The sequence below is a fragment of the Phocoena phocoena genome, chromosome 6 (assembly GCF_963924675.1).
Source record: "Phocoena phocoena chromosome 6, mPhoPho1.1, whole genome shotgun sequence".
In the NCBI taxonomy this organism is placed as follows: domain Eukaryota; kingdom Metazoa; phylum Chordata; class Mammalia; order Artiodactyla; family Phocoenidae; genus Phocoena; species Phocoena phocoena.
In genome coordinates, this window is record NC_089224.1 from 108,130,399 (window position 1) to 108,152,015 (window position 21,617).

Here is a 21,617-nt window from a genome sequence, read left to right on the forward strand (position 1 = left end):
GAAGCATAGTTGAGAAGATGGAGACTCAGCGAGAACTTCAACGGAGTAGGTGTGTACACACAGCAGCATACAGTGTGCAGGAGGGCAGTGAGGAGCAAGGGGAACGCGGACCCTTCCTCCCCCCTGGACAAAGACAGGCGATGTGGGAGGGGGAGAGAGTCTGGGTGGTGTGCAGAAGCGGGCTCCATCTCTGCACCAACAGGGGAGGAGAGACAGGGCTGTATTTCCAGAAGCAGCGCGCAGCTCCGGACAGTAACATGTTTCCTACCCCTGAGCCCAGTGGCCTAATATGAATCAGAGGGAGTAGGCTAGAAGTTGGGCGCTCCTCTGAGTTAGGGGAACCGATGAGGGCTGAAGGCAGGGTAAAGATAGCGGAGGGGGTAAAGCTCGTCTTGACCGGCGAGGCAAGCCCGGGCCAGGCCCGTCAGTGGCGTCGCGCGTCTCCCTGGCGACGCTACGCGTGGCCCGGAAGGGGGTGGAGCTTCTGGTGGGGCGGGGCATCTCTGTGACGCCAGGGGCTGGGCCTAAATGGCGACACCCGAGAGGCTCCCGGGGGGGTTTGAACTGGCCAATGGGCGACCTGCGGACCGGTTGTCGGAAAAGGAGGAGAGAGCGGGGAGGAGTCGCTGCCAGAGCTGGGTTGAATCCGCCGCGGCGTCTCCATAGCAAGACCCTGGTCTCCGACTTCAACGACTTCATAAGGAGGCGTTTCTGGGCGCAGCCGTGTCGTTCCTGGTGAGAGGCCGCCGGCAGGCGGGAGCCAGGGCGCTCCGGGGCGTCCCGCGGCCGCCGCCGGGCCTGGTCCCCACGGGCGGGGTGGCCCCCGCCGAGCTCGCCGGGTCCCGCTGCCCCCCCCGGGCCGCCCCCGCCGGCACCCTCCGGCGCGCTCGTCCAGTTCCCGTCAGAATCTCGCCCCCCCGCCCCGCCCACCGGCGCGGGCCTTCTCCTCCTCCCGCTAACGGGCGGGCCTTTCCTCACCTGACCACCGGCAGGGTTCTGCTCCCTCCGGGCTTCGGCCTTCTCTCTATGGGCAGAAACTGGTCCCCTCCTGCCCGCTGGTGGGTGGTCGTCCCTTCTTTCCGCCGACAGAGACAGGCCCCGCGCCCTCTTGCCCGCTGGTGGGCGTCGCCCCGTCCGCCTCGCCCTCCCTGAGGGCCTCGGCCCGGCAGTTATTTGCCGGCTCCTCGTAGGCAGCGCAGTCCCCGGGGACCGCCTCCGGGCCGCCCTACCCCGTTGGGTGGGTTCACCTGTCTAGCGGGCCTCCCGGTTCTCCCGCCGCGCTCCCTGCACGACCCGATGTCGAACCCGCTCTAACTCGGATACTAAATCTCAGCGGCCGCTGCTTCGCCCTGGAGGATTTTCCCTTTGCCGTCGGGGCACCCACTCGCTGCTTAGCGCCCCTTTCCCCCTGCAGCCTCCGCTCCTTCCTCCTTCAAATACTATTGGTCTTCTCGGGTGTCTATTTTGCCGGGAACGCCCTTCTCCTAGGAGACAGTTGCCCTGGCTCCGCCCCGAATATCCCTCCCGCTGCCTACGCCGGTTCCGGCCCTTTGGGGCCCACTTGGAGCCTAGCGGTTCTCTCCCGCCCGCTTCGCACGCGAGCCAGCCTCTCAGGTTTCCCCCCTGGTGGCCACCCACCTTCCCTCCCGCTTGGGGCCTGGGTGTGGTGGTCCTTTACTTCGAAGTTCCGCCCCCTGGCCCTCCCTGGGGAGGGGAGCTCTCACCGCCCCGCCCACCGGGTCGCTCAGCCTCTCCTATCTCCCCCCACTTTGGCAGGACAGTCAGTTGCTGTGCGACTTGGACAGCAGAGGAGCACCTCCCAAGTTTTCATCCAACTGTCACCCCCAAAGCTTACACTCTCCTCCCCTCAGGACGTTTGATGCCCGGCCCCTGAGATTCTCACTGACACGCCCCTCTGGGTCCCCTTGAGCAGAGCCTGCTGACCCAATTGCCCATCTTTGCGGCTTTGATGCCTAACCATGTCTGCGTCATCCTCAGGCGGCTCCCCCAGGTACTGCCATTGTGGGGGGCGCCTCCGCCATAGGGCAGGGAAAAGTGGGCAGGGGCTCCCAGGCCAGGCTCACTGGAGGATCCTCTTTTCAGCTCTCTGTTCTGTGTACTGAAAGCCTGGACCAAAACATTTAAAAATAATTTTTAAGAGGAAAGAGGAAAATGCACGCATGTAATCCCAGTTCTGCCTCCCTCTGGCCCTCCTTCCTCAGGTGCCCCAGTTCCTGGTAGCAAATAGGATCACCATCGTTGTCATTGGAGTACTAGGTTCAGATCCTTTTTGAAAGAAGGTTAGGTGTAAATAAATAACAACAACGTAAGAGGTGGACGCGGCAGTTAGTCAGATGTTGGTGGAATCCAGGTAGTTTGATGGAAAACCCGCCGAGGGTGAGAGCTTTCCCAAATCTATTGGCTTCAAGTAAACAGAAATGTTCTAAGTGAGGAGGGAAAAAAAAAACCCACCTGCACAGATTTGGTATTCCTTGGCTAAATGATTAGTAGGACTCAAAAGTTTTTTTTCTTTTATATCAAGGTGTGATATACATACAGCAAAATGTATGCTAAAGTGCTAAAGAATTTTTATGTTGCATTATTTTTTCCAAAATAATGGAGGGCGAGGGCAAGGTCATATTTTGGGGGCTGTCGTCAGGCAGTGGGATGGATCAAATGTACTTTCCAAGTCCCTTCCCATCCTGGAATTCTTGGATTGACTGCTGCCAGATTTTGGAGATTAAACTTTTGCTTTATTTGCAAATTTGGTGATGGGGCTGTTTATGTATAAGATGAATTACACGTGATGTTAAAAAAAAAATCCATAAAAGCAAAAATAACCCTGCCTCTTAGGTGCTTAAAGGGTAGCAAATGGAATATTTTGGGAAATGGTCATTTTTCATCCTCTTATTTGAATATTTAACTATTAATTTTATGAAACTGAGTCACAGAGACCTTGTTCCTGAGCTTATGCCTCTGTCTTTTCATGGCAGTCATTCACTGAGCATTGCTCCAGCCAGTGTCCTGGGTGGGCACTTTCGCCCTTGGCCAGACTAGCATGTTGGCTGTTGCCCACATGCTGCCTGCTTTTTTTGTCTCCTGACAGACAGGATGACAGCTGGGCTTTTCAGTAAAAGGTCACAATACGTGTGATGTGATGGCAGGTTAAAAGGCCAGCCCTGCGAATGCCCATCACCCCCTGCTTCCATCCCCCTGCCAGGCACACCATGAGAGCTTGGTGCTTGTGTACAGGGAGCCAAATGATTCCACACTGGTTCTCCTAGCCGTGGACTCGTTAGACACCATATGTAGTATATAACTTCGGGAGATCTAAGAAATAGAAGAGCCCTAGTTTTCTGCTTATAATCTGCTTCTTGTGCCTGGGTACAGGTTTCCATCGTGTGAGAAGAACAGAGTAACGAGTCTCAAGCAGAAAAAGGTCTTGAGGACACCTTGTGGCTCACCCAGTGTGACTGTGACGGTAGGTGGCATGCGCGCGGAGCAGCCCCATGGTCTGTGGCCCCGCCAGAAGAAACGCTTCTGCTGGCAGCCCGGTGGCCAGGTGCTCTGTTAAGTGCCTTCGTGCATAGCCTGCTGATTGATTGGATTTGGTTTTGCCTGTGGCAAGGCTGCCGGGTGTGAGGAGGTTGTGTTAACCTAATCCTTCCAGACAAACTTCAAAAATCTGAAAACAGAATTTCCAAAAAAAAAGACAAGAAGGAAAAAAGAAAAAAGTAAAAAAAAAAAAAAAAAAGAATGGGGATTGACAGGAGCTGGTGGTAGGCGAGGTCGGCGAGGGGTATGTGTTCAGCCCTGCTTAAGTGGCCTTTAGAATCCATACAACCTTCTCATCTCGGCATTTCCTCCAGCTTTCTGTCTTCACCGTCCTTTATCTACCTGCTGCTTGAAGTATTTTGCACCGTAACTGTTCTGTGCATGTCCCGTGCTAATCCGCATGCCCCATTCAGATTCCGGTGTAGGAGGACTCACCTTTCCATCTGTGCTGTGCTGAATGAGGAGGAGCTGTGCATTCCCGCAGGCTCGGAAAGAGATGCAGCTCTGAGGACCCCGGGGCCTGGGTTTGGGCTCTTTTGTAGAACTTGTGGGTCTCACAGACCCTTCTCTTGAACGGACCTGTGTCTCCCCGGTGGTCTACAGCTGGGATCTCTGCAGGAGCCTGCTGAATGGCACGCCCGCCTTGCTTCCTGCCCGCATGCCAGTAGCGCTGGTTGCTGTCCTGCTCGCTTGGTGGCTAGGCTTTCAGTGGCCCCCAGAGGCTGTGAGCTCGGTTTTTCACGCCCAGTTTACTCATCCACAGATCAACCTTTTTTGTGTTGTCCTCCCCCACCTGCCAGAAGCGAACCATGAAGGACCGCTCTTCAACTCCCCCCTTACATGTTCACGTGGATGAGAACACCCCTGTCCATGTCCACATAAAAAAACTCCCGAAAGCATCAGCGACCAACAGCCAGGTAGGAGCATGCCAGGGGGGCAAGGCCAAGGCTGTGGAGCAAGGCGACACCTCCCAGCTGGGCCTCCTCACACTTCTAACTCCAGAGATTTGAGAGACAGACACATTCGCTTTCAGAGCTCAGTTGCCTGGTTGGAAGGTAGGACGGTCACCTGGAAGTGGCAGCAGTAGCCTTAGTCAGAAGCGGCTCCCCAGCAGAGTTGGAAGCAGATGCCACCAGAGTGATGCCACGGCCAGCTGCGTGGGGAAGTGACCCTGGGTTTGTCCCTTTCCACAGAAATCTCATAAGCGCGGAATGAAAGGGGACACCGTGAATGTGCGGCGGAGTGTCCGGGTGAAAACCAAGGTACCTTGGATGCCCCCTGGAAAATCATCCACCCGGCATGTGGGATGCAAGTGGGAGGTAGGCTCATTCTCGTTCAGGCTTTTCTTCTCCAACTGGTCAGGTTCTAGCAGGCCTCACACTCTGTATGGCTCAGGGTTGGCGGGAGCTCTCAGAGACATCCCAGTAGGTCCCGCTTACTGAGCGCCTTGCTAAACCCTGAAAGTATGGGAATCTTCTTGAGTCCTGCCAACACTGCAATGTGGTAGGTCCCGCTCTCCCAAGGTGCAGATGAGGAAACCAAGGCTCAGAGAGGTGAAGTCTCACAGAGAGAGTAGCAGAGGTGGAGTTAGGACTCAGGGGTGGGTGTCTCATTCTATAGGCGGTACTCGTAGGCTCTCTGATTTGTATGTGAGGAGCTACATGTCTTGCTCCACGTAACTTTGCTAGTGCCGAAGCATAATTTTAAAATATATACCAGAACGTACATATCAAAGAAAGCATCTTCACTTTTACGGTCACCCCCATAAGAGACTGTGCACGTATTCCATAGACGTCATCAAAACCACTGGAATAATCTCCTGAGGAATAACTGCCTTCCGTGTGAGTTGCCAAGGTTCCAAGAGAACTGTTGTCTTTTTTTAGCCACACCTCAAAACGTTTTGCTTGTCCATCTATCCATCCGTGTAGTCATTCATGCATTTCTTGCGACACTGCTGCACACTGGGGTTACAGCTGCAAACTGGCAGCTGTGCCTTCCTTACGCTTACGTTCTAGTCAATTGCAGTGAAGAAACTCATTGACAAGACAAGGCCTGTGACTGTGTTTTAGACAAAGATCTTATTATTGAGACAAGTAAAGGGCTTGAAACTACAGTTGGCCCTCTGTATCCGTGGGTTCCACATCTGTGGATTCAACCAACCACAGATTTAAGAAAAAAAAAAAAATCCATAAAGTTCCAAAAAGCAAAACTTGAATTTGCTGTGTGCTAGCAACTACTGACAAAGCATTTACATTGAATTAGGTATTATAAATAATCTAGAGCTAATTTAAAGTATACAGGAGGAGGTGCCTAGGTTATGTGCAAATATTACACCATTTTATACAAGGGACTTGAGCATCCTTTGATTTTGATATCCATGAGGGTCCTGGAACCAATCCCTGTGGAGACCAAGGGATGACTATACCTTAAGATGATGATGCCTGATATATATATATATTTTTTTTTGCGGTACGTGGGCCTCTCACTGCTGTGGCCTCTCCCGTTGTGGAGCACAGGCTCCGGACGCGCAGGCCCAGCGGCCATGGCTCACGGGCCCAGCCGCTCCGCGGCATGTGGGATCTTCCCGAACCGGGGCACAAACCCGTGTCCCCTGCATCGGCAGGCGGACTCTCAACCACTGTGCCACCAGGGAAGCCCCTCATCTATTTTGAAAGATTCTCTTTCTGAGAGCTTATTACTTTTAAAATTAGAAATAATAGTAATCACTCTGAAGTTTAGAGTCATACTTCACTCTCTTGCCTCTCTGATTTACCATGTTATCCCTAAGAGACAAAGGGAGTTTGGTATTCTAGGGAATAAATGAAAAGTGTTCTGACACATCTCTCTATATAAAGTGCAAGGAAGACTGGAATTAAAATGCTTTTTAGATTTTTTTTACTATGTGTACCTCACTAATAATCAGTGAAATGTAAATTAGAAACAACTACATTTTAGATAAAACAAGCTGTCATTTTTATTGAATGGAAAAAAGTTGAAAAGATTATGAATACCTTGTGTTGACAAGCATATGGGAGGTATCAACGAATCTTTTTTAGATGGTTTTTTGTGTGTGTTTTTTTTTTTTTGGCCGCGCAGCGTGGCATGTGGGATCTTAATTCCCCAACCAGGGATCGAACCTATGCCCCCTGCAGTGGAAGCACAGAGTCTTAACCACTGGGCCACCAGGGAAGTCCCTGGACAGTTTTTTGTTGTTGTTGTTTTTTAATATATATTTTTAAATTTATCTGTTTTATTTATTTATTTTTGGTTGCATTGGATCTTCGTTGCGGTACACGGGCTTCTCATTGCAGTGGCTTCTCTTGTTGCAGATCACGGGCTGTAGGCACATGGACTTCAGTAGTTATGGTGCACGGGTTTCAGTAGTTGTGGCTCGCGGGCTCTAGAGCACAGGCTCAGTAGTTGTAGCGCACAGGCTTCGTTGCTCCGCAGCATGTGGGATCTTCCTGGACCAGGGCTCGAACCCGTGTCCCCTGCATTGGCAGGCGGATTCTTAACCACTGCGCCACCAGGGAAGCCCCCCTGGACAGTTTTGAGTGGATTGTGAAACCGATTCAGCCGTTCTGGAGGCAGTTTGGCAGCATCCATCCAAACATGGATTCTATAGTTCTACACTTGGGAATTGATGCTAAAAGTACAGGGATCTGTGTGTGTATCAGGATGTTTACTAAAGCATTGTTTGCAATAGAGAAAAATTAGAAGCAACCTAAATGTCTGTCAGGAGGGTATTGGTTAAATTATGATGCATCCGTACAACGGAATGCCATGCAGCCACTAGAAGATTGAGGTAGATATTTCTACATGATAATGAAGCACCAAGTGGCACAGCATGGAGAGTTTGGCCCTATTTGTGCAGAAAAGTGCATCTGTGTGTCCATGTGTGTATGGATATGTTTATATGTGCAAACCTGTTTTGGGGAGGAAATATAAGAAGTGGTAAGCAGTGATTACCTCTGGGGTGGGAGGCTTTAATGCTTTATCTTTTCATGGTTTGCTTGAATTTCTTTATAACAAACATACTATATTTTACTTAAAATGCTTTTTTTCTTTTCTTTTTTTTTAATGAAGAGACTTAGTAGTTCTCAAATTATATATCAAAGTCATGCCGCTATGGAAATGGACTTCCCGTTGACATGGGTTGCTAGGACTATGGTCCCCCCTGGAAAGCTCAGTGCCCCGTCCAGTCCTGGGGCCACAGAATCCTAGAAACGGAGGGGCCCAGAGATGTGACTTACCATCTCTCAAGCAGTAGCTGTCTTTCATGCTGTCCTCTTGGTTCAGCTCCTTTCCATTTTTCAGTGGCCTTCCATGTTCCTGGGAGGCCCCAGCCTGCCCTTACCATTATGGACAAGAGAGAAAAGACCACAGGAGGAAGAGTTTGTGGTGGAGCTGGACATGGACCCCGGAAGCTGCTATGTGCTTGTGGGGATTCATGTTTCTTTTCTTTCTTTTTAAATTAATTAATTAATTAACTTTTGGCTGTGTTGGGTCTTCGTTGCTAAATGCGGGCTTTCTCTAGTTGTGGCGAGCGGGGGCTACTCTTCGTTGCGGTGCATGGGCTTCTCATTGCGGTGACTTCTCTTGTTGCAGAGCACAGGCTTTAGGCACGTGGGCTCAGTAGTTGTGGCTCGCGGGCTCTAGAGCACAGGCTCAGTAGTTGTGGTGCACGGGCTTAGTTGCTCCGCGGCATGTGGGATCTTCCTGGAGCAGAGCTCGAACCCGTGTCCCCTGCATTGGCAGGTGGATTCTTAACCACTGCGCCACCAGGAAAGTCCCCGTGTTTCATTTTTAAAACCCCTCCTGGTACACAAGATAAGATCTTTGGGAGAAAGCAGGTCTGGGTTTTTTCTCTACCCTATTACTAATTAAGTCATCTATTTTTATGACAGAAAGCTGAAAATACAGAAAACTAGACAATCACTGTAATTCTACTACTCTGATCTGGCTGCTATTAAGTTTTAAAACCTTTTCATTGGAAAGTGCAGGATAGTACATGCATCAGAAGCATGTTGATGAATTTTTACAAAGACCCAGCTCAAGAAACAACATCACCAGTCCTGTTCTTGTCACTGCCACCCTAAAACTATTAATATTGCAGTACATTTATTATCACTTTTTCCCATGCGGAGTTTTTTTTTCAAATTGTAATCATACGGTCTATACATTTTCCTATTGTCTTTCTTTTATATATTAAAATAACTCTTTTTCTTATAAAAGTAATGCACAGTCATTGTTGAAAATTAGAAAAAATTAGAAAATCTAAATCAGCACAAGGAAGAAAGTAAAAACCACCTGTAATTCCACCACCCTGAGAAGAGACCCATGTAACTTCTAGGTGCAAGATTTCTGGATCTTTTCTTGTGAATAGACGTGTTCTTTTGATTTTTGTAACAATGGGATTATATTTTACTTATTGTTGTAATGTTCTTTTTTCCACATATTTTGACTATATTTATATCGCACATTATTTTTTTTTTTTTTTTTTTTTTTTTTTTTTTTTTTTTTTTTTTAACGGTATGCGGGCCTCTCACTGTTGCGGCCTCTCCCGTTGTGGAGCACAGGCTCGGGACGCACAGGCTCAGCGGCCATGGCTCACGGGCCCAGCCGTTCAGCGGCTCCGCGGCATGTGGGATCTTCCCGGACCGGGGCACGAGCCCGCGTCCCCTGCATCGGCAGGCGGACTCTCAACCACTGCGCCACCAGGGAAGCCCCGCACATTATTTTTTAAGGCATTATTCCATTGTGTGTACATTTGTGTACTGTTAGTATTTAACGAATACTATCTTGCTGTACATTAATCTATACCCTAGCCTTGAATTTAAATATTAATTCACATTCTTAGATATTCTTGATAAATTCCTCAAAAATAGAATTGCTGGGACAAAGGGCACATACCTTTTTAAAATTGCACCCTATGAGTCCTACTTGTTTGACATAACAGTTTACACCCATATAAAACACTTCCTTTGGGAGGGGGAAGGATAAGCTGGGACAAAGTGAGAGAGTGGCATGGACTTATATATACTACTGAATGTAAAATAGATAGCTAGTGGGAAGCAGCCGCATAGCACAGGGAGATCAGCTCAGTGCTTTGTGACCACCTAGAGGGGTGGGATGGAGAGGGTGGGAGGGAGACGCAAGAGGCAGGAGATATGGGGATATATGTACATGTATAGCTGATTCACTTTGTTGTAAAGCAGAAACTAACACACCATGGTAAAGCAATTATACTGCAATAAAGATGTTAAAAAAATTAAAAAAATAAAACACTTCCTTTTATTCCTGATAGCCATCATCTTTCCCTGGAAATTAGCACAGAAGTTTAGCCACCTCAGCTTATGAGAAGGAAAAAACGGTGCAAACAATGAGAAATAGCAATTACTTAATACAATGGAATAAATGTATAGAATGAGAGAGTCAAATTCAATATATCAAAATCCCATGGAGGGACTTACCTGGTGGTGCAGTGGATAAGACTCTGCACTGTCAATGCAGGGGGCCTCGGTTCGATCCCTGGTCAGGGAACTAGATGCCACATGCATGCCGCAACTAAGAGTTCACATGCCACAACTCAGGAGCCTGTGAGCTGCAACTCAGGAGCCTGCCTGCCACAACTAAGGAGCCCGCCTGCTGCACCTAAGACCCGGTGCAACCAAATAAATAAGTTAATTAATTAAAAGACAGTTAAAAAAACAACAACAAAAAACATGGAAACACTCGCCCCCAGATTAGAATATCTTTTTGAAGTCTTGAAAGTATTATATAGCTTTGCATAAACTTCTCTGAGGGACACATGCATTTTAAAAAATATTTAGGTAAATATTTTCCAGAAATACCATTTTAACCCTAAATAATTCAGTATGCATTTCTAATAACATTTTCTCCATAACCAAAATAACAGTGATTAGTCCTAAAAACTTCACTTCATTTTTTTTTAAACTTAATTTCTTAATCATGTAACATCTGGTTAATATTTAAATCTCTCCACTTGTCCTTAAAATACCTGTTATAGGGGGTTTCCCTGGTGGCGCAGTGGTTGAGAGTCCGCCTGCCGATGCAGGGGACACGGGTTCGTGCCCTGGTCTGGGAAGATCCCACATGCCGCGGAGCGGCTGGGCCTGTAAGCCATGGCCGCTGAGCCTGCGCGTCCAGAGCCTGTGCTCCGCAACGGGAGAGGCCACAGCGGTGGGAGGCCCGCGTACCGCAAAAAAAAAAAAAAAAAAAATAAAATAAAATACCTGTTATAGAAGATTTGTTTGCCTTTGCAACTATCCACAGTATTCAGTGTATTCATACAATATACAATGTATACCATATCCAATGTATTCATATTCATTTAAAAGACTTTTGACATATTTCATGTCTACCCTAGGTGTATGAAAATATTTACTGCCCCCAACTTTTGCCAACTTTGGGAATCACAGTTTTTGCCAATTTGTTATATCCTTCATTTTAAACTTGACACTGGGGATGTCCCTGGTGGTGCAGTGGCTAAGAATCAACCTGCCAATTCAGGGGACACGGGTTTGAGCCCCGGTCTGGGAAGATCCCACATGCTGCAGAGCAACTAAGCCCGTGCGCCACAACTACTGAGCCTGCACTCTAGAGCCCGCGAGCCACAGCTACTGAGCCCGTGTGCCGCAATTGCTGAAGCCCACGCGCCTAGAACCCGTGCTCCGCAACAAGAGAAGCCACTGCAATGAGAAGCCCACGCACCGCAATGAAGAGTAGCCACGGGCTGTAGGCGTGCGGGCTTCAGTAGTTGTGTAACACACGCTTTTTATTTCTATGTTAGAAGAGCTTCAGAAACAACATTTAAACAAGGGTAGGGGGCTTCCCTGGTGGCGCAGTGGTTGAGGGTCCGCCCGATGCAGGGGACACGGGTTTGTGCCCCAGTCCGGGAGGATCCCACATGCCGCGGAGTGGCTGGGCCCGTGAGCCGTGGCCACTGAGCCTGCGCATCCGGAGCCTGTGCTCCGCGGCAGGAGAGCCCACAGCAGTGAAAGGCCCACGTACCGCAAAAAAAAAAAAAAAAAAACAAGGGTAGGTAATGAGGCAGTGTTCCACCAAGAAGGTCGGTGTGCCCTTCCCCTTGGGGTCTCTGTGGTTTTGCCCTGTAGCAGTTTTAGCTCTTCCTGCTCAGCAGACAGCCAGGGATGGTGGGACCAATGGTTGCAGTTCTGCCTTATGACTTCATGTGTCTCTCCCTCCTCTACATCAGAATCCACCTCACTGCCTGGAGATCACACCACCATCTTCAGAAAAGCTGGTCTCAGTGATGCGGTTAAGTGAACTCTCTACTGAAGATGACGACTCGGGTCACTGTAAAATGAACCGTTATGATAAGAAGATTGACAGTCTAATGAACACGGTTGGTTATCTCAAGTCTGAGGTGAGGGAGGTAGGGGGCTGGGCTGGCCGGTGTCCCGAGGACACTTGGGACTGCCAGGTGAGTTCCTGGTGGACACCTCCTACCTGCTGCCTCTGCAGGCCTCCCAGGGTTTCAGGTGCCCCTGGGGAGGTAGTCGGGGCAGCCTGGGATCCCTTTCCATCAAGCACTTAGCCCAGGCCTGGCCCTGACCTTGCCTGGTGCTCTGTATGGATGGCCTGGTTTGATTTTTTACTACAGTAAACGAAGCCGGTGATATTATTGTCCCTGTCTTGGAGATGAAGTGACTGGGACACTGGGGCCTCTGTTTTCCATTTTATACAAAAGTTAAAAAAAAAAAAAAAAGAAAACAATGCCCCAAACAGGCAGAGGAAGTTTGTCCCCAGTTGCTGGGCTATGTCTTTGGGTGGGATGTGGCAATGAAATTGGAAACAACCCGGAAGTCCAAACAACCCGGAAGTCCAACTAATAAGTTGGTGGAGCTGCCGTGGAATCCTCGTTGCGGCTGCTGACGGGGCCTGTGTCTTTAGTCCTCCCCTGCGACTGAGGCCCAGGGCCCTCTTGGAGAACCTGCGGCTGGTGGTTGCCTGGCAACAGGCCTGCCTTTCTCCACAGCCCGAGGGGCAGGGGCCTTTTTGTGACATCTCTCCTCCCGTGGAGTGCCAGCTGAACAACCGTTTGTATCCTGGCTCTGTCCCCAACCAGAAAGTCACTCAGGCTCCCTTTGCTCCCTTTCCTCAGTGACGAGGAAATGAGAGGAATCATGTCTGTCCAGAGTCTTTGTGACGATTGACTGAGCTTGCGCCCAAAGGACCTCAGTAGTATGGAGCGCTCAATCGGAGGTGCCCCTCGCTTTGTCCAAAGCAGCGGGCCTTGAGATGCGGTGGAGAGGAGCTCCTCCCCTCAGTGGCCCCTGCCTGCATGCCCCTGCACAGGTCAAGATGCAGAAGGGAGAGCGCCAGATGGCCAAAAGATTCCTGGAGGAACGCAAGGAGGAGCTGGAGGAGGTGGCCCAAGAGCTGGCCGAGACCGAGCACGAGAACACAGTGCTGCGGCACAGCATCGAGCGCATCAAGGAGGAGAAGGACTTCACCATGTAAGGCGGCGCTGCCCTGGGTACCTTCCCTCTTGCGGGAGCACCAGCCTAGCCCGGGTTGCAGTGTTCAACAGAGTCACTAACGCACTCATGATTCCCGGTCAGGGAAGAGGGCCCCGCAGAGTTCCGGGGGGAGGGCATCAGGGAGGCCTTTCTGGAAACAACAGGAGTCCGGCAGGATGGCCAGGTGCTAGGCAGGTGAGTGCGGGGGAGGAAAACACACCAGGTAGCAGGAACATCTTGCAGGAAGGCCCCAGGGCGGGAGGAGTTTGCAACTAAGAAATGAAAAGCGGGGCAGAGCAAGGGGAGAGGGTGGGCCGAGGGGAAGGGGGGCCACGGAGGTTGGCAGGGGCCGGCTCTTGGTGGCCACTTCAGGGTGTTTGCATCGAGGGCGGTTGGGAGCCACAGAAGGGTTTTCGAAGCAGGAAGTGGTGTGACCAGACTTGGCTCCAATGGGGAGAGTGGAGGGGAGGGCTCAAAAGCGGATCTGAAGATGGTAGTTAGGTGGCCATGGCAGTGGCTGGGGAACGAGGTGACACTGATTTCTGTCTGAGAGACAAACAGGTGGCATAATGTCCCCCGGTGTGGAGGCCCTGCTCTGGTGACCAGGTGTCCTTCCAGAAGGCCACTCGGGCCAGAAGGGCCATCCCTGCCCCCTCCCCCACTGTTCCCTGACCAGGAGATGAGCCTCGCAGGGCATTGTGAGGTGAGCGTCGGAGCTCCGGGTGGGCAGGGGCCTGGGAGGGCTCACAGAGCCCTGTTCTTTCTGGGCCCAGGCTTCAGAAGAAACACCTCCAGCAGGAGAAGGAGTGCCTCATGTCCAAGCTGATGGAGGCTGAAATGGATGGGGCTGCTGCGGCCAAACAAGTCATGGCCCTGAAGGATACCATCGGGAAACTGAAGACGGTAGGTGGCCAGCCCAACCACCCAGTGCCGGGGCCGGGCCCAGAGCGGAGGCAGCTGCACACCGTGGCGGGGTCTTTACGCAGTCGTCATGCTGACTTTATGACATCTTCAGGCCAGGGCAGGGCACACTTAACTCCTCGGCCCCCACCCCTCTTCTCACTCTTGGGCCCTGACCTTCGAGGCTGACCTTTGGTAGCCAGGGCCTCTGAGATGTCATCGTGGGTCTCCTGGGATCACAGTGAGTCAAGGCACGTGTCTGATTCCTGCCAGTATCAGCCACCAAATGTTGTCGTCCAGGAAGCGCACCTCGTCCAAGAAGCCCACCCTAACTGCACTCGCCCACACTGAACTCTCCCGCCCGTTTCCCCACCTGGTGTTCTCAGCAGGCTCGGAACCTGCCCATCCTTCCAGGTCTGCCTCCTCCGGGAAGCCTGCCTTTGCCCAGCTCTTCTTGCCCGGGCTGCCTGGCACCAATACCTCTTAAGCTCCCCATGGGGACTCCCTGTGCCAGCTCTTCCCTTCTCCACCCGTGCCTGGCAAGACTGCCTGCTGTCTTCCAGGAGAAACAAATGACCTGCACGGACATCAACACCCTAACGAGGCAGAAGGAACTTCTCCTGCAGAAGCTGAGCACATTTGAGGAGACCAACCGCACCCTCCGAGAACTGCTGAGGGAACAGCACTGCAAAGAGGTGAGCTGCGGTCCTAGCCGCACCCCTACCCAGTGCTCACTCGGAGCCCTGGCCCTGTAGCACCGCAGGCTCCTGTCTGTAAAAAGAAAATATTCTTGGTGCCTGCCTGACTTGAGGGGGCCATAGAAAGATTTGCTGAAATCATTCATATGAAATGCTGGGCATCTGGTAGACGAGTGCTGTCTTCGTTGTTGAAGTGGGCCTGGTGGCACAGGAAGGACCTTGAAAGTCAGAAGAGCAGTGGAGAGTCAGGCAGGGGTTCAGCCCATCCCAGGGGTCATGCGACAAAGCGGGGAGAAGACCAGACCTGAGTTTTGGTGAAGCAGGCGGCTTAATGGCTGGCGGACACATTGTATGGTATCACTTTGTTTTCTTAAAAGGTGGTCTCTGAAATATATTTTATGTTAGCAAATGACTCTGAAAAGACTGACAGTATAAACAGCTCTCTTCCTGTTTGGTTCAAAACCAAAGGGATACCGAGAGTCTCAAAATGCCCATGCTGGGACTTCCCTGGCGGTCTAGTGGTTAGGACTCGGCGCTTCCACTGCTGTGGGCGTGGGTTCGATCCCTGGTTGAGGAACTAAGATCCTGCAAGCCTTGAGATGCAGCCAAAAAAAAAAAAACAGCCCGTCCTGATGAGATATTTTTTTTAGTTTAACTTTTTTAAAAAACAGTGTCAACTTCCTTTGTTTGTAGTTTAAAAATTAATATTTAAAATAAGTAAAAGTGTACCCACTATCCAGCTTTCCAAACAAAACTTGTCCACATGGTTAAATCCCTCTTGGTGTCTCCTTTGGCAGTAACCTCATCTTCCCACCAGAGGGAAACTTTATCTGGAATCTGAGAGTTTTTCACTTATATATGTATCCCTAAGCAACATATAGTATTGTTTAGCATGTTTTCAAACTTTACATAAATGATATTGTTCCATATGTTTTCTTCTGAGTTGGCTTTTTTCAATCAATGTTTCTATGAGATCCGTCCATTTTTATCCTTGAAGCCTAAGGTAGTTCATTTTCACTGCTCTATTCCATTTTATGACAATACCACAACTTATTTACCCACTCTTCTGTTGATGGAGACAATTTTTGGTTGTTTGCTTTTACAAGTGTTACTTTGCGCATTCGTCTGTACTATCCTGGTGTACTTGAGGGTTTCCAGAATATATTTCTATGAATGTTACTAGTTATAGCTAAATTATTCTCTTAAAATAGTTTTATCTGTTTCATTTCCAGCTCAGTGTTCATGGGTGGGTGATTTTTACCTCTCTGGGCTTCAGTTTTCCCACCTATAAAATGGGAATAGCATCTTCCATGTGGGGTTGTGAGGGACTTAGAAGTGATGTGTGGATGAGGACTGTGCGTACTCCTGGCATGCAGTGGGTACTTGGTAAATGGTGGCTGTCGCTGCTGTTTGTCCTGGGACTGGGGGCGGTGTGGGGGGGGCGGGGCTTCAGAAAACGTCTTCCTACCAGTTTTTTCCCTTTTCGCCTTCTTAGCTCCTACAATCCCGGAATCCCAGAATCTCCAGTTGGAGGTGAAGGGTCAGCTAATTTAAACTCCACCGCAGCAGGCATTCCAGGTTCTGTACAGGCTCTCGCCTCCTCCCGCCCATGTGGCCCTCCCGACCACAGCCCCGCTGCGGTGCTTACTGGGGAGTACTCAGTGTGCTGGGGGAATGCTCTGGCTCTGGAGTCCTTTGGCTTAGCGCCCAGCTCTGCCATCTCTGGCTGTGTGATCTCAGGCAGCTCACCTCACTTCTCCCAGCCTCGATCTCCTCGTCTGTGAAATGGGGGTGGTGATAGTGCCTGGCTCCTTAGAGTGGGGGATTTGGTGAGATGGTGTGTTAGTTTGTGTAGAGTCCCCCAGAGGCTCAGAGGGCATGGCCTGTTGGGGCAGTGAGAATAGCTTCAGGCTCTGGGGCCCTGGCCTAGGTTTTCGTCCTACGTTCTTTGCCTCCTCTTGTTGCTAGAGAACCCATAATGCTGTCTTCCTCCAGTTCCTAGGTTCCTGGGAAACTTTGGGACCAGGGAGCCCTTTTCTCTTAGCCTGCGAAGGTGACCTGTGGGACTGAAAGGGAAAGGGGGGTGAGATTTCTTCTAGGGACACTTTATTTAGGTGACTGGGAAGAATAGAGACAGTTCAAAGACACAGCCCTGTGCGAGAGTGGGCAAAGGTGTGAGCAGGCAGTCTGGGGAAGAGGAAGCTTAAATGGCTAATAAGCATATGCATAAATAGGGAAATGCAAACTAAAACAGGAGGATTCATGCTGGCAAGACTGGCAACAGGCAGAGGCTGGCTACTGCCCGGCGTTCTCACGTCCTGTTTGTGTGCGTCAGTGCAGGCATTTTGCAGGGCATGTCACCTGCCACAAATCACAGATCTTCGGGCCCAGCCATTCTTACTCTTTGTATCAATCCTGGAGAGACACTTAGTACGTGCCCAACATGTCCACTGCTGCCGTGTTTACAGCTGCAAAGCCTGGGAACCACCTTATTGCCCAAAGGTTACGGGGAGAAGTTAAAAAATGCCACGGCATATTAGAGACAGAAAGCAGATTAGGGTTGGGGATTTCCCTGGCGGTCCAGTGGTTAGGACTCAGCACTTTCACTGCTGGAGCCTGGGTTCTATCCCTGGTCCCGGAACTAAGATCCTGCAAGCCATGTGGTGCGCCCGCCCCCTAAAAAAGAAAGCAGATTAGGGGTTTGGGGGAGCTGGGGGGAGGGGAAAATGGAGACTGACGGCTTGACAGGTGCAGGTTTCCTTTTAGGGTGATGAAAAAATTCTGGAACTAGATGGTAATACTGGTTACACGATATTGGAAATGTACCATATGCCACTGAATTTTACACTTAAAATGAAAAAGTTTGTTGTAATATACCACAAACCATTGAATTATACATTTCAAATTGGTGACTTGTATCTGAATTTATATCTCAATAAAACTGTGGTTAAAAAATCCAGTTGTGACACAAAAATACAGTATGATACCATTTTGGTAAAATTACACATTAATCCCTTCTCACCCCTCATCCCCCAAAAGATACTTCTCTAGGTGTAGCTACGTATAAATGCATAGAGAAAGGATGGGCAGGACAGTCCGAACTCATAACAGCAGGGCTGGATTTGGAGGTAGGGATGAGGGGGACTTTATCGGTTTTCATTAAATATTTTATAATGAGAATATAATTTACTACTTCTATCATTAGAAGTATAATTTTTAGAAAAGGAACAGGACCTAGAGGATGTAGACATCTCAGTTTATTGCTTAATGAGTTGGCTTTCCCTGCCTTCCCTTGAAGGATTCCGAAAAGTTGATGGAGCAACAAGGAACGTTATTGAAACGGCTGGCAGAGGCGGACTCCGAGAAAGCGGTAACACACAGCTCCCCCTGCCTGCTCCAGGGGGTATAGGCGACGGCGTAGAGGTGCTGAGTGGCGGCAAGAGGGCTGGAGCCCCGCTCTGACTTTTCTTTGGGTCTTAGTTTCATGATCTGTGAAATCATGAAACACATATCCCCGTCCCTCCTGCCCCACCGGGCTTGTCTAGTCAATCACTCGAGAGCTTGAACCACCAAGCTGGACATCAGCATGAGGGATGGTGTTGACAGTGATGGATTTGTAAATCATCAGAGTGTTCCCTGAATTTCCTTATTTGTATTATGGTACAGACTTGTTGACTCAACAATTCCTATCCTCCCAAGGAATCTCTCCCAAGGCAGCATGTTCCAAAGTCTGTTGCATAGAACCCTGAGTTCCTCAAGGTGTTAATGGGTACAAGAAACAAAAGGGGGGTTGATCCATGGCCAAATAAATTTGGGGAACTGCTGCCCAGCCTGAATGACAAGTTAAACCAGCTGCTTAACTACAATACCTCTTGGAGCCTTTGATGTATTAATGCCTGTTGGGAGTCTCCAAGAGAAAGAAAGAAATAGAGACCATGGTTCCCGAGGTTTGGCCCTTGGCCCTCGGTGCCTGGCCGAACATCGCTGTAGGGGATTCAGCGGTCATGGCGATAATGCCTAAACCTGCATTCCCAGCTGAAGAGCCTTATCAAATTATGATACATCCGTAAATTGAAATGTTAAGGTGCTTTTTCAAAAGATATAGAAGATTTAGTCACACTATGGTAAATGTGGTTATAGTGCAAAATAGGTATCTGACTTTTTAATGTGTGCTAACAATGGTGATCTCTGGGTGGGGGATTATGGGGCTTACTTAGTGTTTTGTGTGTCTGTGTTTCAGTGTGTCCCACAACTAGCATTATTTTAAATTGTTGTAAAAAATTGTGATACAGATGTTGGGTGCTTCCTGCTAGAGTCTCTGTGTGACTTGGGCCAATGTATTTGGGACAGGCACTCACAGGAGTGTTTGTCCTCCCTGGGCGGGGCCTCCTCACCCTTCGCAGGGAGCTCAGACAGTGTGTGTGTGTGCCCTCTCCAGCGCCTGCTATTACTGCTGCAAGACAAAGACAAGGAGGTGGAAGAGCTCCTCCAGGAAATACAATGTGAGAAGGTACCGTCCCCAGCAGTTGCTCCTCTATATGGGCCAGCAGAGCTTAGTGGGTAGAGTGCGCTCTGGAACAGGAGAGCTGGGTTCAAACCCCGGCTCTGCCACTTTCTCTGTCTCTCCAAAGGCTCAAGCGAAGACAGCATCTGAGCTTTCGAAGTCCATGGAGACCATGCGTGGGCATTTGCAGGCACAGCTTCGGTGCAAAGAGGCAGAGAACAGTCGCCTGTGCACGCAGATCAAGGTACCTGCCAGCCCCACAGGTGGGGAAGGGAGGGGGCGGGGCCTGGCAGTCGAAGGGCAGTGGCCTGGCCAAGGCTCTCACACTCAGGAAGGCTTTGCCCTAAAGGTGTACAGGGCCGCTGTTGCCAAAGCACTCTGAGCCAGTGGCAAGAGCAGTGGACCCTGAGGGTCTTGGGTGCCCTTCCCAGCAGTGACCAATTGGGTGCCATGCCCCTGAGCCAATCACTTAATCCCTTAGGCCTTCAGTTCTCGTAACTACCCATGGGGTAGGGGGTGGGCTCCAATGCAGCTTGCATCTTTGAGCCAGGGACCTGCTGAGGTCACAGCTCTGCTGAGGGACACACAGCAGCTCTGCTGAATATCTCTGACCACTATGTTGAGTTCAAGGAAGGATTCCAGAAGAGCTCTGTCTTCACACTAAGACCCCAGTGGGTTCAGCAATGGGAGGGGTGCTATGGAGAGCTGGGAAGGGCCTTCACCTCTGCTCTGCACTGGGGGAGCTTTATGCCTCCACACAGTTGACCTGATTTCTCTCTCCCTCATTCCTTCTTTTTGCTCGTCCCCTCTCACCTCTACTCTCTGCCTTGCCCTTTCCCGGCCTTCCTTGTCTCTCTCCTCCGACTCTCCCTCATCCTTGTCCCTCTCCCCGCACCTGCTCCCGGGCCGTCCTCTCCCAGAATCTGGAGCGCAGCGGAAACCAGCATAAGGCGGAAGTGGAGGCCATCATGGAGCAGCTGAAGGAACTGAAGCAGAAGGGAGAACGAGACAAAGAGTCCTTGAAGAGGGCCATCCGAGCCCAGAAAGAACGAGCTGAGAAGAGTGAGGAGTACGCTGAGCAGCTGCACGTGCAGCTTGCTGACAAGGTAGCAGGCCTCCCCGAGAAGGGCTGGCCGACGGCGAAGGGTCGGGGGTGGGCTGGCTGACAGCGGATGGCTGCTTTGAGCAGGGAGAGGTGAAAAGCTGAGTAGAGGTGGCCGGGCGGGTGGGCGAACGGAGAGGAAGATGGCAGTGGAAAAGGGTGAATGAGCTGGGAGGACTGCTGGCTGCTGGATGGAGGGAGAGGCGGGGGGGGGGGGCAGTAAATGGGTAAAAGGATGACGATGGGGGTGGGCAGCTGGCTGGAGACAAGTGGAGGGTTTGTGGGACATTTTAACCACATCCATATTGTGGGTGGGAATGACGGTTAAGGAAGGATTTGCAGTCAGGGCGCGTGGGATGCTGGAAACTCAAAAGCAACAGCTGGGCTCCCGCTTCACTCTCAGTGCTTCTAGGAAGGAATTGCAGGAGTGAGGTTGAAGTTATCAGGGTGAGGGGTGACCTGGGGTGATTCCTAGCTCGCTTGGCTTCAGCGGTGACACCAGGCTGATGGGCCCTTCTGTCCCATGTTCCCAGGATCTTTATGTTGCTGAAGCTTTATCCACTCTGGAATCATGGAGGAGCCGCTACAACCAAGTTGTGAAAGACAAGGGGGACCTCGAGCTGGAAATTATTGTCCTGAACGAGTACGTCTGTGTTAGGAGAGGGCGTGTGGGCCGATGGGAGGAGGGGGTGTGCCAGTGCACGGCGCCAGGCAACCCGCGACAGCTCACGTCGCTCACACGGCTGCCATCTGGTCTCCTCTGGTCAGGGGCTGCATCGGACTGAGCTGTGGGCGGCCCTGGGGTGGGCCTTCTGGTTGGACCCTGGGTCCTGGCACCAGCCCCCACCCCAGCATCCTGCCCCCTGGCAGGCACTATGCAGGGGCCTTCTCTGCTCACACCTGGGCTTGAGCTGGGCCCCAGTCTGCACGGCATGGGAAATGGGCACAGGCACACTGGTATCCTCCTTCCTGTCCTTGGGGCACAGGTCAGCTGGTAATCCCTCTGTCTTCTCTCAGTCGTTTTGTCCACCAGTCAGTAGGTCAGAGGTATGGCCTGGAAGTAGGGGGCAAAAGTGGCCTCAAGTTGAAGGTGACTGAACTCATACCTTTCTTGCCACTGTTGAACTGTCAACAGTGACCATTCTCAGAGTCAGCTATAGTCATGTGATCATTCATTTAAAGATACTTATCGAGCATCTACTATATAACAGGCTATGTGTTGGCCTTGAAGGTTACAGCAGTAAAAAAAACAAATGCATTGGACTTCCCTGGTGGCACAGTGGTTATGAATCCACCTGCCAATGCAGGGGACATGGGTTCGAGCCCTGGTCCGGGAAGATCCCGCATGCCGT

At 50.7% G+C, this 21,617-nt stretch overlaps 1 protein-coding gene across 12 annotated transcripts in view; it reads left to right on the forward strand.

Annotated features, from left to right (window-relative positions):
• The first annotated feature begins 571 nt into the window (after positions 1-571).
• Positions 572-21,617, forward strand: part of ODF2 (outer dense fiber of sperm tails 2) — a 31,411-nt gene continuing 10,365 nt past the window's right edge. The window contains exons 1-13 of one of the 12 annotated variants that reach the window (XM_065878910.1): positions 572-735; positions 3,391-3,481; positions 4,356-4,472; positions 4,749-4,874; positions 11,795-11,965; positions 12,898-13,058; positions 13,835-13,964; positions 14,525-14,656; positions 17,958-18,029; positions 19,098-19,169; positions 19,291-19,407; positions 20,084-20,269; positions 20,799-20,908. In XM_065878910.1, coding sequence (XP_065734982.1) covers positions 572-735; positions 3,391-3,481; positions 4,356-4,472; positions 4,749-4,874; positions 11,795-11,965; positions 12,898-13,058; positions 13,835-13,964; positions 14,525-14,656; positions 17,958-18,029; positions 19,098-19,169; positions 19,291-19,407; positions 20,084-20,269; positions 20,799-20,908 — 1,649 coding nt within the window. Of the gene's footprint in view, positions 736-995; positions 1,059-1,776; positions 2,012-3,390; positions 3,482-4,355; positions 4,473-4,748; positions 4,875-11,794; positions 11,966-12,897; positions 13,059-13,834; positions 13,965-14,524; positions 14,657-17,957; positions 18,030-19,097; positions 19,170-19,290; positions 19,408-20,083; positions 20,270-20,798; positions 20,909-21,617 lie in introns of those variants that run through there. The other 11 variants (XM_065878911.1, XM_065878919.1, XM_065878913.1 and 8 more) reach the window with 11 other exon arrangements.